Consider the following 17,530-nt stretch of genomic DNA (forward strand, 5'->3'; position numbering starts at 1 on the left):
GCTATCCGGTAGTCATCTTGATGTTTTCGAAATTGATTGGGGCAAATTTTCCGGTTCATTTCGGGCAATAACCCTAAAAACGTCCGTTGTGTAAAATATGTCCTGGGAATCCCCGTTTATGCATTTCTAATGGCGGCCATTTCTCCGGAAATGATGGAATGTTCTTTTGTCACCACAGGAGTGTTCATTTTCCGGTTGGATTGTTTCCCGATAAAAAAAGGGCGAGTGCAAAGAGCATGAAAACGGCCTCTCTGTGTGCTGCTCTGCTGCTACAGGAACAGGACCACTTTGTTACTTGTTTTGGGTCATTTAACAGATAAACGTTACCGAGTGGCCTTGCCTTAACGACACCTTACGGCCCTTAGCGCACTGCTTGCTTAAACGATACCTAAGACGGTCCCGATTTACGACCCTACACGCACTCAAGACGAAACAACTCGCAACAAACGACACCAATAAAAAACGCTTTTGCAGATATATTCCTAAAAATTATATTCTGCAAGAAATCAGATGAGTGTTTGGAAGAAGTGAGATTTTTATAAATGTTGGTTTGCAAGAAAAAGAAGTTGTGTCGGTTCCAAAGTAGTGTCTAAGCTCGGAACGATTCAATTTGCCGGTCCCTTGGCCACCGTCGGCGGCGAGCTCCTCATTAAACGCTCCATTACGCACCCAGAAACAAATTACTCTAAATGTCCTAGTTGAAAAATGACTTTATGATAATATCACAATAGATCAAAATGATGGAATCATGCACGAGAAGCGATCAGATCGACTTTATTCCATTACAGTGATTTAAATGAATTAAATGTGATGACTTAGGTCCTCTACTTACTAAAAATCATGCAGCGCAGTCTTGGAAAAGGATCTACAAATGTAAAATTCACCAACTATACTTAAATGTTTGTTATATCTAAAATTGTACCCATTAGTCTGGAGGTAGATCTACAGTTACAGGTCTGTAGATAGATCTACAGTTACATGTCTGTAGATGGGTCTATAGTTACTTACAAGTCTGTAGATAGATCTACAGTCACAGGTCTGTAGATGGATCTAGTTACAGGTCTGTAGATAGTTCCACAGATAAATGTACAGTTACAGATCTTTAGATAGATATTACAGCTCCATTTACAAATCTACATTTACAGGTCTGTGGATAGATTTACAGTTACAGGTCTGTAGATAGATCTAAATCTAAAGACAGACGTGTTTCTATTTATTTTTGTTGATCTTTGCTTGCGCGTACACTTATTTTGAAGAATTGCTGCATTGCCAACCGGGCTTAATTGAAAACACCAGATTGATATTGGGTTTAATAATAATTTTGATTAATAAGTATTATTTGAAAATAGGATTGCTGTTATGGCTCAAGTATGCTTAAAACCATATTTTTATTTATTTGCCTTAAAATCATTAATTTTCTTCTCCGCCCCACTAAAGACATGTGGAATGTGAAACACTGTAAAATAAATATCCCTAACAGGAAAAGAGTTAAAAAAGTTTGTAAATAAATTTTAACAATTAATGAACAATTACAAGTGTCGCTATGACTCTGCTAAAAAATACAGTGCTTTTACTTAAGTCCGATACGATGGACGACAAATATACGAATTTATTGAAAGCCACTAATTTTAAGGTTATGATTGTCAAAACATTAGTGTTTCAATACAAAAATCTGGAAATGTTGCGGGAAAAACTGTTAAGTGTTGATAATTACAGTGGTATTCTGTTGTCAAGTCCTCGTTGTGTTAGCGCAGTAAACCAGACTTTGGAGAAAAAGCAAATACAAGAATTGTGGGGTCACAAATCAAACTTTACAGTAGGTGAAAGTACCTATAAAGAGGCTCAAGACAAGTTGGGGGTAGAGTGCCAGGGGAAGGAAAGTGGCAATGCTAAGAATTTGTCACAAATTATCATTCAAAGTATGAAGTTTTGTTTATTATTTAAGTTTAATTTTTATTATTGTAGATAAGACACAATTCACTAAGCCTTTTCTCTTTCCTCATGGTAATTTAAAGACTGATACTCTTAAATTAGAATTAGGGAAAGAAAATGTGCTAATTGAAGAAGTTCTTGTCTATGATACGCTTCCAAATCCTGATATTGGTCAAGAATTATCGGAATGTACAAATAATTTTACAGATATTCCAGAATTTATAATATATTTTAGTCCTTCAGGCTTGCATAGTAGTATCAAATATTTACGTAAACTGCTTACTGACTGTGATGATGTAAAGGTATTTTTTCAAGGATTTTATCGGTAGGTATTTATTTTATTTTTTCATAGATTATTGCAATAGGACCTGTAACTGAGTTAGCCCTCCAGGACCAAAACCTCAAAGTCCATGCCGTAGCCAAAAGCCCCACGCCTGAAGAAATACTAAACACCCTCACGTGATAAAAATTTATTCATTTATAATTATCACAGCTGATAAAAAATTATGAAACTAAACAAGAGCAAATCTAATTTTTACAATAAAAAACCTCACATGAAAATAAATTTGCAACTAAGATGTAATCCTATAATACAAAACTTGTCATTTTAGACACAATAAATAACAAACACTTTGGTATACCTAAAAAGATTGTCTAAATTTATTAATCCTTTGATACAACGTCTTGACAGCTTCCGTATTGTCTTGGTTTTCCTTCAAATAATAAAGTCTTAATTTATTCTCAGTATGGCACTCCAGAATATCCCATTTCTGGTACAGCTTCAGTGCGTTTTTGATCGGGTCAACAGACACACTCTCGTCTAGAAAAAAAACTTAAAATCTCAATGCTACAACCCCAATTATACCCACCATATTTCAATGACCCCTCCGCTAATTGCAACTTAATCTCACTTAAGATATCGTTAATCAGTTCGTTTTCAAGTTGAGACCTTCCAACCAATTTTTCCAAAGTAAACGCAGACACGGCGTACGTCTCGACCAACGGCATTAATAACCCTTGCATGAACTTTAATCTCTCTACAGCCCCCTTTTCATTACTCAAAACATAGGGTTTCTCGGCCGCAGCCTCGTCCAAATCCTCATCCTCAAACTCCCTCGCTATCTTTTTACTTCTGACCACCTCTTCTTCATCCTGGGTCTCCTCAACGAAAATTCGGTATTTAACATTCATATCGTCCAAACACCCAATCACTACATGCTCCAAATTCTGACAAGGCTTACATAATATAAATTCGTACTGTAACACATTGCACAAATCGAGTATTGTTTCAATTAATTCAGAATGAGAAACAGTGCCTAATTTGGTGGCCACCATATTTATAGCGATTGCGACTATTGACTCAAGTGCGTAATGTGTAACTAAAGTGTTACTGTAATAAGTCAGTTCTATGACATTTGGAAGGATTGCGATTGGTTTAATTATGTCTTCGCCGTTTATTTTTTCCTTCCTGACTAAACCTGGGCCTAACAATTCAATTGCATAATTGACAACATCGATAGAATCGCCAGTGAAACCCAAATCCTTTCTAGCGACATTTAGTTCAAGTCTTAGGGTATCTAGTGCCGACACTAGTTGCTCAATAGTGGCGCCCTCTCTGAATTTATTTAACAAAAGGAATGCTAACGCGTTTGTTGACATCACTGATGTCGATTTGGCACAATCTGCAAATAAACTTTTTGTAATTATTGAATCTTTTAGTCACATAAACCTACCATAAATAATATGTTTTGAAATACTCTCAACCACACTTTTGTGTTCATCCGATACCACATCCGTTCCATACAAACTCGTCGTCGATGGATTCGACTTTAGCATCTTCTTAAATCCATTTTGTACTTTTTTCGACGCGTTGAAAGTCTTCACCAACTCCTACCAATTTCAATAAAATAAAAACCCCAATCTCGACCAGAACTTACCCTAAGCGAAAACGGTTGATTAAAATCGATCCTCATCATGCCATAGTCGCTATTTAGTACATGCCAGATACCTTTCATGGCCGCTCCAAACGTTTCCATTTCCTTTGGTTGTCCTAATTGTTCACGTACGAAATTCCCATCGACTAATTTCTCGTAATTGACACTGACCGGTACCAATAAAGCATCCTCGATGGTACCATCCATGAACGCCTCGACAATTACACTAAGAATACCGTATTTGGGCATACAAGGCTTGCCAGTTCTTGTACGGCCGCCTTCGAGGAAAAATTCCATGTTATGGCCGGCTCGCAGACATTCGTTCATGTATGTGTGCAAGACGGCCTTGTAAAGGTGGTCTTTGCGCCCCATAATGGGGTCGATGCGGCGCTTTATGAAAAAGGCGCCCAAACCGCGCAAAAGGGACCTAAGCCAAATTTAAATTAATAAAATTAAACTAACTATTACACTAGAGCTCATTTCAATGCGTCCACCAACTTTATCTTAATTAATTGTCTTAGAAAGGTGTATAATGCGTAATAACATTTTATAAAAATCCATACATATTTTGATTACAAATTTGAATTGTTATGTGAAAAATACAAAATTTTAAAAAGAATGTAGCGGTTTAAGAGGTGATAGTTTGCAGTTATCTTAGTACAGCGTTGTTCACATCACGAAAAATTGGCACAAGAAACAAAACATTACTCTTGTGATGTTAGAACCATTTAGCAGAAATAGAAACAAAGAAAAAACTTAAAAACGAATAGAAACGAAATTTTATAATAATTTTTGAAATGTAAAAGGATACTATGTACTTTAATAAAAGTCACTTTGGAACATAAGAACAAAGCGTTTGTCTTCTTTATTACTTATATAAAATAATTTCAATTTCCATGAAAACACAAATCATGCACAGTTGGTTGCAATGAAAACGGAAAATTAAATTTTCTTTAGAATGAAACAGGTTTTGCCCTCGTCAATTTAGTTGTCAATTTGTCATCTGTCGCATTCATATATGTTTTTTTGTAATGCCGAGAGCATCAAATGCAAATCAAGATAATTAATTAGTTGAGTACTTACGTGAAAACCCAATGAGTAGTGAGTACTAAAGATTAACTGTCAGTTCTAACTTAATCTTTTAGAATTAAGCCATGTTCAAACTATGGATAAATAGAAAAATCTGATATTTTTATGCTTTGACATTTTCCGATTTTTTTGCAACCAAGTGTACCTACCTAATAATAGTAATAATACAGGAGATGGTGTTTTTTTTACTACTTTTTAGTCAGAGAAAATCGATACCCAATAATAAGTAATTTGTATTTCTACAGGGTGTAACAAAAAGATGGGAACAAAGAGTAACCTAGTATTTCCCAGGTCAAAATAAAGCGATTTAACCCAACTTACCTCTACCAAGTTGTTAGAGGGCGCCAATGAAATTATGATATTTTTGTTTAAATTAATAATTAATTACATTGTTTACTAACACAAACACACATAAAAACATGAAAACTCAAAAATTTTAATACAGTTTTAAAAACAATAATAATAAATAGCCAACTTCCAAAATTTTAACATATCTACTTAAATTATTTTTTTTACTCTAAAACCAAGACCGATACAAAATTTTATAAGACTCAAAAATTATTTAGAAATAATGTAGTACCTTTTGATTAAAAAAAGAATTACGCCACTCGGATTACGTGGCTTAAAATGTGTCAAGTTGTTAATAAGTAAGTATTTTACAATAAAAATTAAATAAAAGAAGTTGCACCAAAAGATGTGGTTTTGATATTAAATTGCCTTTACCAAATTTCATAAAAATCGATTAATCCAAAAAGTTATTCAAGAAAAACGAAAATAACTTTTAAACTTTGACGCCCTCTAACTTTTAAGCGGTGCAACTTGGTATATAGGTAAGATGGGTTAAATTGCTTTATTTACTCTTTGTTCCCAACTTTTCGTTACACCCTGTATAAAGTGAAATTCCATGGAACGTTATAAAATGCGTTACTAACTTAATTTTTATCTACTGGACGCAGTGAAGTGAACTTCGTTTTAGAACTAGTAACTCACCCAAAGAACGGTATTCTCAAATTATCCCCCGCTGCTACAAGCGGTGACCGGACATTATTATTCAATAAAATAAAAGAAATTAAAATATAATCTAAATGTGACCTATGCAATGGTAGGAATATCAAAGGAAGACTAGTTTTCCCTGCTTCTTTCAACATATTTATCTGTCCAGGATGGGCAACCACACAGCTCAAAAAACACGGCAACAATTTGTACAAAACCCAAGACGTAAATCTTAGCAGAAAATCAGAAAGTGTAGACCTCATCCCGTATAATAATTTTTTGGCTCTTTTATGATTATTTTTCAATAATTCTTGATAGAACTCATCGTCGTTTCGTTCGGAATCTTGGTACTGTTGCAAAGCTGTCTTCTCGATGGCTTTTTTCAGCCGGTCATCCTTCAGGACAATTTCAGCCACTTGTGGGTAGTCGAATTTTTTCAATTCGTACACTTGATTCAAGTGGGAAAAAGTTCGTTGGAGAAAACCATTTTTGTGCAAGGAAGGTGTATGATCCAAAATATTGTTCAAAGCAAATTTTTCGGTTGTCTTATTAATCAGAGATTCCTGAAAAAAAATAAATTGATATCATTCGCCCACGGTTCAATTTCGACGTCCCACGTCAATTGAACTATTTTGCAATTAATTTAGTCGTGTCAAGAAAACAAGGACGGTGCGAGATTAACCAAAAAATAACAAAATTACGTAAATTTATTTATTATTACCCGAGAGTCGAAACCACGCCACTCCATTCCTAACACTACTAAACTAAAAATAAACTCATTAGAGAGAGTGCTTTTCTAGAACGAATTTCGGACTAAATCGCACTAAAAACTACTCACCCTACTTGCACTGGTGCAATAATCACAACTCAGACCCATCAAGGGCCTACTGGGTGGTAATTCAACTTCTGCGACATTTTCCTTAATGTCGTAAAGGTGATTGTCTCGCTCCTACAACCAAATTAAAATTAAATTTAAAAACCAAGATGAAATTTTAACAAGTAACTCGATTTTTAATTTTGATTAATCTCGATTTAAATCGCAAACGTTTCACGCACATTTCGTCACGCAACTAAGAAGAAAAATTCATTCAGGAAATTACAAAGAGAAAGTGAAGGTTGATTGCCACCGGAATGATACAAAACATTATCGCCAATGAATGATTTACCAAAGTCCACACAACAAACCTTAAGATCATCCTTAAGAAAATTCCTCCTCCGGAATTCATTAGCTTTGGAAAACCGTTTCAGTTGTGAAATAGTTGTTAGAGATTCAGTCTGGTGATTTTCTTTGGGTGAGAAACGACTAAAACTATCGAAAATCCGATTGCTCACAATGTCCACCATTTTGTTTACCCTGAAGAAAAAAAAAGAATAAAAAAAATATTTATAACAACTGTTATCACCATTTCAGCAACAAGATAAAATAGACGAAAAATAAAACAATGGTCAATTGCAACGATCCGTAAAATAAATTAAACAGATCCATTCTCTTCACGATGAATAAAAAAATAATGAAAATATTTAAATACGCGATGAGACTAAACAAGACAGGGATTAGCATTTTTTCAATGCGTCAGGTCACCGCGACTTCAATCGACACACTGACAATTTTATTGCTTTAACCAAATATAAATTACTTCAGACCGATTAAAATATCGATATACGACATAAAAAGAAACAATATTTACTGACAGATAATCCCCACTGTTTAAAAATTATAAATTATATTAAACTTTGAGGCGACTTATCTGATTTCAGGTAGCACCTACCTCAATGTATTTTAGGTACATCTTGATTGATATAAATAATATTTTTATGTACTTCAAATTTCATTTCTTTGTCGTCGATGAGTAAATTGAAACTTTGTACGGTTATAGGTCAAGAATCACGTGTACATCATAAGATTTTGCAAAGTGATTTTGTTATAAACTTGTTATAAATATTAAGTATACTATTTAAATTCCATGAGAAAATCACTTTACTTTCTCACTATGACGTGTCATCAATAATAAAAAATAAACAAACAAATAATTGCTTGTGTCTAGGGGTTTTTATTGAGTTAATTAGATTTATTTATTGAACAATAAACCAGTTATTAGAAATGTTACTTTATGTAATTACTTAGTGCATTTTTTCGTTACAATAAACGGTAACATAATAGTAAAACATTGCGATAAACTTTTGCCAGTCATGTGTAACAGTAATACATCAAGGAAGGGAAAAAATAAACAATGTAACACTTGCAGAGTGAATTTGATACCCTGGATGTAAGTAGGGAAAGTTTAAGAATTAATAAATGCGGAAATTAATAAATTAAATCTGGATAAATATGTATGTGATAACTTTTTCTTGCGTCTCATATAAATTTCTATTGTTTTAATAAATTAAAAAAACACACCATTAAACAAACCATTAGTATCACAAATTACTATCCAAATTTAAAAGTATTGTAACTAACAATACATTTAAAATGGCTACTTAATTTTATTTTGACGCACTCGGTATTCGTGAGAAAATTTGAAAAATATATTCTTATTTAATTTTTCGAAGAATACATGCACTGGTAAACAAGGGAAACGTGTTTACAAAATTTGTTGTACAGGTGTTTCAGTAAGTAAAGTCTATTACACATTTAAATGTTAAAATTAAAGAAAAAATATACTAACCAAGTGCATCGCCTGAAATTATTTTCAACTATACAACGTGTCCCAAAAATAACGTACAATACAAACTTGTGTTTTTTAAATGAAATTTGTATGTAGAGCTTATTCTATATCTGGTGGCGAACTGACAGTGACAGAAAAGACACTTGGAGTGCGCCCACGTGGTTAAGATAAAAAAATACATGGGCGTACTTTTTTTCTCTAAAAATTTTGAAGACAAGGATTGTTAGGAATATCATTTTTGAAAATTCTTTTCATGCGTTAACAATTTAATAATTTGTTCATCATTCTTCATCTTATAATTTTTTAAAGAATAACACTGGTTTTGAAATTTTATTTCATACGACGCCTATGAACAGTATTTTTTTTAATGGTAAACATATGTTTAATGTCAAAATTCAGTCATTTTTGACAACGTCAGTTCGCCACCAGATTCGGAACAAGCTCTACCATAATAATGTTTCTCGGCATTTTTGGAAGTAGCTTTTAATTTCAATGATAAACTTCTATTGGTTGAGTTATTTTTTGAAATAAATTGGTTTTCTTGACAAAAACATACTCTTTTTAAAAATGCATTACACAAAAAGTAAGACAGCTAGAAAAAAATTACCACTGAAGAAAGAACAAATTTTAAAGGTATAACATTTTTTTAATATATAGCATTTCTAACGATATGCATGTAAAATTATCTATTTTTTATATTAAAGTGTGCATTAAATGACGTAAATGTGTCTTCAAGGTAAATTTTACAACAGTTGGTGTCGTTATCGCTATCGGCACAACATGATACCACTTATTAATGCCTGCTAAAATTTTGATATGTCTATCAAAGAAGAAATCGCAAAATTTTAACACATATTTCAATTTTTTTAAGAATTTTTTTTTATTTTATATTAGACAATAAAGTAATAGCAAACTCGTAATTAAATTATTAAGAATGACTCTTCGCGTTTAAAGAAATAAAAGTAAAACTGATTGAACTTGACTAACCTTGCCACACTTATCATGAATGAATGATTTATTTAAATACAATAATCAGGACTGTATTTAGCAACGACGAGGCAAAAAAATATCAAGAATAATAATAGTAGAAATTTTCTCTGTCAATGTTGTCGTGGAGCTTGGAAATTAATAAAAAATGTAACCAACGAATTACCACTTTATTTATATTTATTTACATACAGAGTGTCAATTTCTCAATTTTAAAACTTGCAATCGGCAATATTTCTTGAACTGAAAAAGATTTTGAGAATCACTCAAAACCGTTTCGGTGGTTTCTAGGGCGTGGTAGTGACGCACCTCCACCCACCCTTGAAGCCAACCCAAGTTGAAAATTTTAAATGGCACGACCCTACTTATGATACATCGTTGGAAAGCTCATAACAAGCGCTTTTCAAAAATGTCATACAACAGCCTATTAAAGTCGTTTTTCCAATTATTCAAAAACGAAGATTTTAAATTCTCATTTTTTTTATCATACTCAAGGGTGGGTGAAGGTGCGTCACTTACCATGTCATTTTGATTTCCCTAGAAACCACCAAAACGATTTTGAGTGATTCTCAATAACTTTTTCAGTTGAGAGATATTGCCGATTGCAAGTTTTAAAATTGACACAGAGTACCTATATTCGTTGGTTACATTTTTTATTACATTTTTAAGTCCTCTCACATTGGCGGTTTCATTATTATGACAATGATGTCACTTTGACAAATGAGTTTACGCAATTTAAATAACAAAAATGTTTGTGAAAAACATAGTTTTAATAAATAGCAACCCAAAGAAACAGCTTTAAGATAAAAACCAAAGTCATTTCTAACAATAACTAGCATTATTTAATTAAAAAATTAATGTGATAGGACTTAAAAAGCCGAAACAAATTATTCTAAGTCCAAAATAGAAAAGAGAAAAATAAACTTTTCTTTCTACAGAGTTAGAATAATGAAGTTTTAATTACAGATTTGCTCGTTTCAGATAAAGCAAAAAATGTTTTTCCTTTGCAGTTTTGGCGTAAAATCGAAGATAATTTTTTTCCCCTTGTAAACTCAATCCGGGGACATACTGTAGAATATAAATATAGATTATCTACGATATTAAAAATTTCCTACTATTTTTTTTAAGTGTTATGCTTAATCAGTATAAACAATACATTTTGAATATTTAAAAATTGCCTTTAATTATTAAAAACAAGAATGAGACGTGTTCCTTTGTCGTTAATTCTTCGTTAATTATTTTATAGTCCCCACCATCGAATTTACACTTTAACCTCATCCTTTGATACTTATACCAACCAGTTGAAATTTGTATTTTTTATAAAATGTATTGTGAAAAAAGCAACATATACTCGTAAGTAAAAAGATGTTTCCGACTTATTTAATTACATTTTTAACAACAAAACAAAAAATATACTCGTAACTATGATTCAGAAGACTTCTTGTTTTTCCAGTTCGTCTATTAAATAATTAATTTACAGTGTAAGTATTTCATACCTAGTGATCACTTAAAGGCACACAGAAATGCCACATGCAAATAAAGTCGGCTACGCATCCTCATCCATTTTTATTTAGTTATTATATCTGCTACTATACAAGGTGATTCACGAGGAATAATGACCAAATTCTCGATACAACCACCATTACTTTTCGCAAGTTATTTTGCGACAACTGTAATGTTGGTTGCATCGAGAATTTAGTCAGGCTCATTATTCCTCGTGAATCACCCTGTATATCATGAATAAATAAACTAATAATACAACTACAAAAGTATCTAATAAGCACGTTACATGAGAGTGATTACAACAATTAAAGAAATCAAGACAACCTTTCTTTGAAGAGTTCAAATCAAAAATAAATTATTTCGAACACGCAAGACGCAGGAAATCCATGGAGAAATACTAAAAGATGACATACAAATGACTAGCATCAAAGTTTAACTTCCGTAAGATTAATTTTTATCAAATGTATTAAAGTACAGAAATTAATTGAGTGGGTATTTATGTTAGTTTAGTCTTCTTGATGCTTAAATCTAAATAATTTTAATAGTTATTAATAGTTACAATGTTCGATAACTCTTAATAATATATTTTTTGATATAATAATTATTATTCCATTGTGGAAATATTTAACAGATTTTTTGTAACTACATCTTCTCTTTCCACTACATGACTGTAGAGATCTGTAATAATAAACTGTTACATTACGAAAGAAAATAATGGATTTTATTAATAAACGCTATACTTCCAATACAGAATTGAAATAAGTTCAGGGTTACTAATAAAGAAAAATCAAACAAAATCAATGTTGATAAACACTACAAAACAGTCAATAACCTACTACTTATTAAGCTTTTTCTTTGTTTGAGTAATGAAAGATTGTTTATTTTTGTGTGTTTTCACAATGATACTCGACTTATTTACTCTTCCAGTAGCATGGACGAGAGTTTGTCAATTTGATAAAAAAAATCAAATGATTTACATATTTGTTAAACCTCAAAATTTATTACTTTCCACTTGAATTCAAGGAAAACTCTTGAACATCTAAATATTCCCAATTTTCCTCGGATGAAGCAAGGTTTTCGCCTTCGAATAAAACATTGAACCAAAAATTTGCCAATAGTGTTTTCGCATACAAATGACTTTATTGCGAGATTTAATTACATGATTCATTGTGTACATTATAAACAAAATTATAATAATTCAAGATTTGAATTTCTCTTCGATAAACATGGAGTGTAATTAAACCCGCAAGTAGTTTTAGGTAAGGCTAAAATAATTTTTTAAAATTTATTATCGTGTTATAAAAATAAAGTCAACTTGCTGTAAATCAATGACAAAGATAAAGTAAACATTGAGTACATTTCAACATAGTATTTTACAAAGAAAGGTTCCACTAATAATCACAAACAAATAGGTCAATTACAAAATAAAATTACAATAATAAATCTTGGGAGACACGTTGAACTTTAACCGTTACGGGAAAAAATCCGATTTTGATAAAACAATGTTTAATGCATGTCTTAATTTAAAATTATAAACCCGCCTTCTCACTATTTATAATTTCTTCGCGCATTGAAGAAAGAGTTGCGAAACAGAGTAAAGAGGTGAATGGACTAAATTCTTAACTGTTATTACCAATATAAAAATTTGCATACTTTCACAACTTGTTACATATAACTTTTTACCTGGAAAATCCCTCCGAAAAAAAACTTGGGAAGGCCCAATACATGAACCCCATCAAAATGACACACTCTATAATTCCCTCCATTGCACCACCTCAAAATACATCCAACAATTAAAAATCCAATCACGCACTGAGTCGACGTTATTTAAGTGAATATATTTAGCACAATCGAGATATGTAATCGTCCATTCTTCACTCGAGGGTAAGGTTCTCTTACTACCCGCCCCGAAAACGTACTGCTCGACAATGAAATTCTATTTTCTTTTACCGGTAGTCGCTGAATGCATGGGGGAGCGCGGCTTTAATGTACCGTTTTTAAAACAGAGGCGTACCACTCACAATTGCCCCTTCTCTGTTTGTTGCTGTTTTTACTCGTATTGTTTTTACTCCGGACCTGTCCAATGAACTGCGTGACATTTTGTGTGGCGTGATCCAAAAGAAAAAACACGAAGACTTACGCTCGGCTACGTAATTGTGAAACAAGGTCGCTTCAGAAGATAGATAATAGTTAGGCTAAATTCGTAAATTACTCGGACTCAATTTCAATTAACTCTCAATTCAAACACAAAGCAGATGCGGGACCGGCAATGATGTTTCAACGAACTTCACTTTGGCTAGACAGTTTTGGAGAAAAGTGGTTCAACTCGCTACTTAAGTTGTGAAAGGTGTACCGTTGGGACACGTTATGTGACGATCGAAATGATTGGGCGGTGTACCAGATTACATAAAAACGACACTAATTGCCAATAGTCGCATGCCCGATTCAAATGCATTATTCGTTTTTACAATTTATAAATAAACATCAATCTGATTTTGAAAAAAAAATGTAATAAACATGAAGATTCTGATACAAAAATATAAACAATGAGGCAATTATAAAATGTAAATTTCCTCATTTACATCATTTAAAAGTAGAAAAAACACGGCCCCTTTTAGTAAAACCAACCGAATTGGAAAATTGAGGTTATGTAAAACATTGCAGTTCTCGTTGGAAATTATGCACAAATCTCTAAATGAATAATTATCTTACCACAAGTAATTTGTGCTAATTAAGTTTCGTGTAAAATTTTCCACTATTTAATTCACAATACCTGAGATCTGAGCTAAAAATAATAACACCAACACGAAAATTAAAATTTAGCTCCGCCTACTTTGTTTAGTGCATTGGAACTACTAGTTCGGGTGAGGGTTTTGAACTATTAGAGTTGAATTTAGTCAAAAAAAATTTTGTACAGCATTTATTCAACAATATTTTACATAAAACACGTAACTTCATTCTCTAATAAAACAAGGCATAGAATATGACAAAATCTAAAAACTGTAACATCATATGAACATTTATTCACATTTTTTTTTACACTAATCTAGACATAAGGTTGTTTACTTATAGATATTAACACCGAAAAGAGTTGTCAAATGCTACATAGCAATTTCCATTCACCGCGTAATGTACAACTAAAAATAAAAATACTGAAAGCTGGTTGGTGTATTGCTTTATACAACATTAATAACAAGAATTATAGTAATGGAATGTCGTAGCTTCCACTTTGTTTTCTTAGCAAAGAAAGGAGAAAAAAATGTGCTATTGATATTTAACAACAATAATATCAATGCCTATCGTGATATTTTACATATTGTCTTGTACTACTTGTTTTAAATTATTTGTTAATGGAGGTAATATTTTCAATTTACAATATACAAATGAAGGAAAGAAATGAAGTACGATACGTTTTTTGGTATTTACAAAATTGCACCATAATTGGCCCAAAAAAATGGCTAAAAATAAGTGGATTTTTAAAACAAACCTAGTAGGATTATAACAAAAAACTAATGGCGTGAGTCCCTTGGGTAAAATTCGGCCAGGGTGGCTGCAGGAATACGTTTCAACATCTCCTTCGGGAAAATACGGAGTAATTGCCAACCAATGTCCAACGATTCAAATACAGTACGATTTTCATAACTTCCTTGTGTGATAAAGTTCTTCTCGAACTTGGACAAGAATTCCAAATACAAGAGATCATCAGGCGTTAAAGCCTCTTCACCGACGACAGCTTTCATGGCTTGCACATCCTTACCAATAGCGTAGCAAGCGTACTAAACAAGAAAATCAGAAAAAAATACTCAACAAGTTCTAAACTTACCAATTGATTGGAAACATCAGAGTGATCTTTCCTGGTCATACCTTCACCAATAGCGGACTTCATCAAACGGGACAGGGAAGGCAACACGTTGATTGGTGGATAAATCTGTCTGTTATGTAACTGACGATCGACGTAGATTTGTCCTTCGGTAATATAACCCGTCAAGTCAGGAATAGGATGAGTGATATCGTCGTTAGGCATAGTAAGAATAGGAATTTGAGTAATTGAGCCATTTCTGCCCTCAACACGCCCGGCACGCTCGTAAATTGTGGCCAAATCGGTGTACATGTAACCGGGGAAACCACGACGACCAGGTACTTCTTCACGGGCAGCGGATACCTATAGTTTTCAGTACCATAAACAATTAGTTTTTTCAATTAAAAGTAACAATTACCTCACGCAACGCCTCGGCGTAAGAAGACATGTCGGTCAAGATGACGAGTACGTGTTTCTCACATTGGTAGGCCAAAAATTCGGCAGCTGTGAGCGCCAAACGTGGCGTAATAATTCTCTCAATGGTCGGATCGTTGGCCAAATTCAAGAACAAACACACATTTTCCATAGAACCATTTTCTTCAAAATCTTGTTTGAAATATCGAGCAGTTTCCATATTAACACCCATAGCCGCGAAAACGATAGCAAAATTATCTTCATGATCGTCGAGTACGGACTTTCCGGGTACTCTGACAAGACCAGCTTGTCTACAAATCTGAGCGGCGATTTCGTTGTGAGGCAGACCGGCGGCAGAGAAAATGGGGATTTTCTGTCCTCTGGCAATAGAATTCATAACATCAATAGCAGAAATACCTGTTTGTATCATTTCTTCGGGGTAGATACGCGACCAAGGGTTGATGGGTTGACCTTGGATATCCAGAAAGTCCTCGGCGAGAATTGGAGGGCCTTGACGAGGAAAAATTGTGTGATTATGGGGCGTTTTGTGACCGTTATATTACCTTTATCTATGGGTTTTCCTGAGCCGTTGAAGACTCGCCCTAACATATCCTCAGAGACAGGAGTTCTCAAGATGTCACCGGTGAATTCACAAACAGTGTGTTTGGCGTCGATTCCTGAGGTGCCTTCGAACACCTGGACGACGGCTTTGGAGCCGCTGACTTCCAGAACTTGCCCCGAACGTATGCTCCCATCTGCCAGCTTAAGTTGGACGATCTCGTTGAATTTGGGAAACTTGACATCGTCCAAAATAACCAACGGTCCATTTACACCGGTCACAGTTTTATAAGCTATAATAAAATTAGCAAAATTTAGGTTTGAGAGGAGTGGCTGTCATAAGATTCAGTCACATGACAATCCCAACAGCTGATTTCTCCCAAAATCGGCCTAAAATAGATTCGGAAGTTTACTTATTATTAAATTTAGACCCTGTGTGTTTGTTGTAATAATATTTTAAGCAAAATCAAGTAAAGATTGCGAAAATTTTTGGTCATATGACCTGTATTGTGTCGTCCATTACATCTCGAACCCACCCAATTTTCACGGTTTTTAGGCCGATTTCTCGCAAATTAATTGAGAAAAACTACTTACTGAGTCTTGGTTGAGACACGAAATCACGGGAAACTGCCAAAACATGCTCTCTTGTGGCTTGTTTGGACGATATAGTATTTTGATACGACATCTTTCACAACACGTCTTCCACAGCCCAACCAAAATCAGCAACTGCACAAGTATTGGATTCACGTGTCGTCACGTGACGAAAAATTATCTCTACTCACCGAAAGATGACACCCCAAATTACAGAAATCTATAAACAAAATCAAATATTACACAAAAAACTAATCAATTTTTCAAATCCTGAAGACTCAAATTCGATAAACTTTCAAAATTTTTCACAAAATTAAGCACGGCAACACATTTCTGGCAGAAAAATTATATTTTATTCTTAAATATAGAGCGGCCTCTATTCGCACACAGTAAAACTAAGTAATGAAGGACCTTAACCTAAAAACGTCGTCAGTAACGTGATTTATTGTAACAATTTTAAACAACTAATTAAGGTTCTAGAAAAGCATAATGTCGAACGAAAGTGCAGAAAACAGGGAAGAAATACCTAAGCCTGTAGATAAGGTATGTAACTTTTCAAAAATCGTAAAACCAACTTTCAATGCAATCGATATGACATTTCTCATACAGCGCTCTCTCTTGTCGTTTTAGAGCTTGATGATTTTTGGGCGGGATGTTTCAAAAATTCCATGTTTTCGTAACAGCATTTTGTATGGGATTTATAGTGGACTTGGGCTGGGTTTAGCTCATTTTATGTTTAAAAGTCATCCTTTGGCTGCTTGTAATTTTGCGGTGTACAGTTTTTCCGGTGTTACCTTAATATACTGGATTCAATGTCGTTACAAATATTCTCAAATGAAGTTTCAAATGCTTCAAATGCAAGAATTGTTGAGGAGGCAGGCTATTTATGAGGGTACTGGAGTCGAAAAAGAACTAGAAGAAAGTGAAAAACCGAAGGTTACTTAAGATATAAATTTAGGATAGAATTAGTGTACTAAACTTAGCTTCAATAAATTACATGTTTTATACACTCTTATGTTTTATTATTAAAAATTTCAAAGTAGTCTCATTTCAGTTGTTACTAT

At 33.4% G+C, this 17,530-nt stretch overlaps 4 protein-coding genes across 8 annotated transcripts; 2 read left to right on the forward strand and 2 right to left on the reverse strand.

Annotated features, from left to right (window-relative positions):
• Window positions 1-1,464: 1,464 nt before the first annotated feature.
• LOC123015913 (uroporphyrinogen-III synthase-like) lies at window positions 1,465-2,580 on the forward strand. Of its 2 annotated transcripts, XM_044415977.1 has the most exons (4): window positions 1,465-1,919; window positions 1,966-2,121; window positions 2,176-2,234; window positions 2,285-2,580. In XM_044415977.1, exons 1-4 carry the CDS (start codon window positions 1,544-1,546, stop codon window positions 2,393-2,395), a joined length of 702 nt encoding a protein of 233 aa, XP_044271912.1. In that variant the 5' UTR covers window positions 1,465-1,543; the 3' UTR covers window positions 2,396-2,580. The 2 variants fall into 2 exon arrangements, with proteins under 2 accessions (XP_044271912.1, XP_044271911.1); XM_044415976.1 differs by having other exon boundaries at window positions 1,966-2,234.
• Window positions 2,387-13,948, reverse strand: LOC123015911 (glycerol-3-phosphate acyltransferase 1, mitochondrial). 4 transcript variants are annotated; one of them, XM_044415974.1, is made up of 8 exons: window positions 13,878-13,948; window positions 7,134-7,302; window positions 6,787-6,897; window positions 5,946-6,511; window positions 3,870-4,293; window positions 3,666-3,822; window positions 2,802-3,614; window positions 2,387-2,752 (listed from the first exon to the last, which is right to left on the reverse strand). In XM_044415974.1, exons 2-8 carry the CDS (start codon window positions 7,290-7,292, stop codon window positions 2,574-2,576), a joined length of 2,409 nt encoding a protein of 802 aa, XP_044271909.1. In that variant the 5' UTR covers window positions 7,293-7,302; window positions 13,878-13,948; the 3' UTR covers window positions 2,387-2,573. The 4 variants fall into 4 exon arrangements, with proteins under 4 accessions (XP_044271909.1, XP_044271908.1, XP_044271907.1 ...); XM_044415973.1 differs by having other exon boundaries at window positions 13,817-13,943; XM_044415972.1 differs by lacking the exon at window positions 13,878-13,948 and adding an exon at window positions 12,788-13,433.
• Window positions 13,949-14,105: 157 nt separating this feature from the next.
• Window positions 14,106-16,676, reverse strand: LOC123015912 (V-type proton ATPase subunit B). Its single transcript, XM_044415975.1, has 6 exons — window positions 16,658-16,676; window positions 16,470-16,601; window positions 15,881-16,168; window positions 15,322-15,827; window positions 14,928-15,266; window positions 14,106-14,880 (listed from the first exon to the last, which is right to left on the reverse strand). The coding sequence occupies exons 2-6, from the start codon at window positions 16,558-16,560 to the stop codon at window positions 14,614-14,616; spliced, it is 1,491 nt and encodes a 496-aa protein (XP_044271910.1). The 5' UTR covers window positions 16,561-16,601; window positions 16,658-16,676; the 3' UTR covers window positions 14,106-14,613.
• A 171-nt stretch (window positions 16,677-16,847) lies between these two features.
• Window positions 16,848-17,475, forward strand: LOC123015914 (cytochrome c oxidase assembly protein COX20, mitochondrial). Its single transcript, XM_044415978.1, has 2 exons — window positions 16,848-17,009; window positions 17,097-17,475. Exons 1-2 carry the CDS (start codon window positions 16,956-16,958, stop codon window positions 17,409-17,411), a joined length of 369 nt encoding a protein of 122 aa, XP_044271913.1. The 5' UTR covers window positions 16,848-16,955; the 3' UTR covers window positions 17,412-17,475.
• Window positions 17,476-17,530: the final 55 nt, after the last annotated feature.

The sequence above is a fragment of the Tribolium madens genome, unplaced genomic scaffold, assembly GCF_015345945.1.
Source record: "Tribolium madens isolate multiple individuals breed KSU strain unplaced genomic scaffold, Tmad_KSU_1.1 Scaffold_19;HRSCAF=116;Tcas5.2_LG9, whole genome shotgun sequence".
Taxonomy (NCBI): Eukaryota; Metazoa; Arthropoda; class Insecta; order Coleoptera; family Tenebrionidae; genus Tribolium; species Tribolium madens.

Bases quoted from the DNA above. Each gene is read 5' to 3' on its own strand.
- LOC123015912 (XM_044415975.1), bottom strand. From the start codon at position 16,560: ATGTCGTATCAAAATACTATATCGTCCAAACAAGCCACAAGAGAGCAT. The intron at 16,169-16,469 runs GTAAGTAGTTTT...ATTTTATTATAG, and splicing joins CGTGTCTCAACCAAGACTCA to CTTATAAAACTGTGACCGGT. The intron at 14,881-14,927 runs GTAAGTTTAGAA...TTTCTTGTTTAG, and splicing joins CTGATGTTTCCAATCAATTG to TACGCTTGCTACGCTATTGG.
- LOC123015911 (XM_044415970.1), bottom strand. From the start codon at position 7,509: ATGCTAATCCCTGTCTTGTTTAGTCTCATCGCGTATTTAAATATTTTC. The intron at 7,303-7,351 runs GTGATAACAGTT...TTTTTTCTTCAG, and splicing joins TTTATCTTGTTGCTGAAATG to GGTAAACAAAATGGTGGACA. The intron at 4,294-5,945 runs GTGAGTTACTAG...AATTTGGCTTAG, and splicing joins TTGAGAATACCGTTCTTTGG to GTCCCTTTTGCGCGGTTTGG.
- LOC123015914 (XM_044415978.1), top strand. From the start codon at position 16,956: ATGTCGAACGAAAGTGCAGAAAACAGGGAAGAAATACCTAAGCCTGTA. The intron at 17,010-17,096 runs GTATGTAACTTT...TTGTCGTTTTAG, and splicing joins TACCTAAGCCTGTAGATAAG to AGCTTGATGATTTTTGGGCG.
- LOC123015913 (XM_044415976.1), top strand. From the start codon at position 1,544: ATGACTCTGCTAAAAAATACAGTGCTTTTACTTAAGTCCGATACGATG. The intron at 1,920-1,965 runs GTATGAAGTTTT...TTATTATTGTAG, and splicing joins GTCACAAATTATCATTCAAA to ATAAGACACAATTCACTAAG. The intron at 2,235-2,284 runs GTATTTTTTCAA...ATTTTTTCATAG, and splicing joins CTGACTGTGATGATGTAAAG to ATTATTGCAATAGGACCTGT.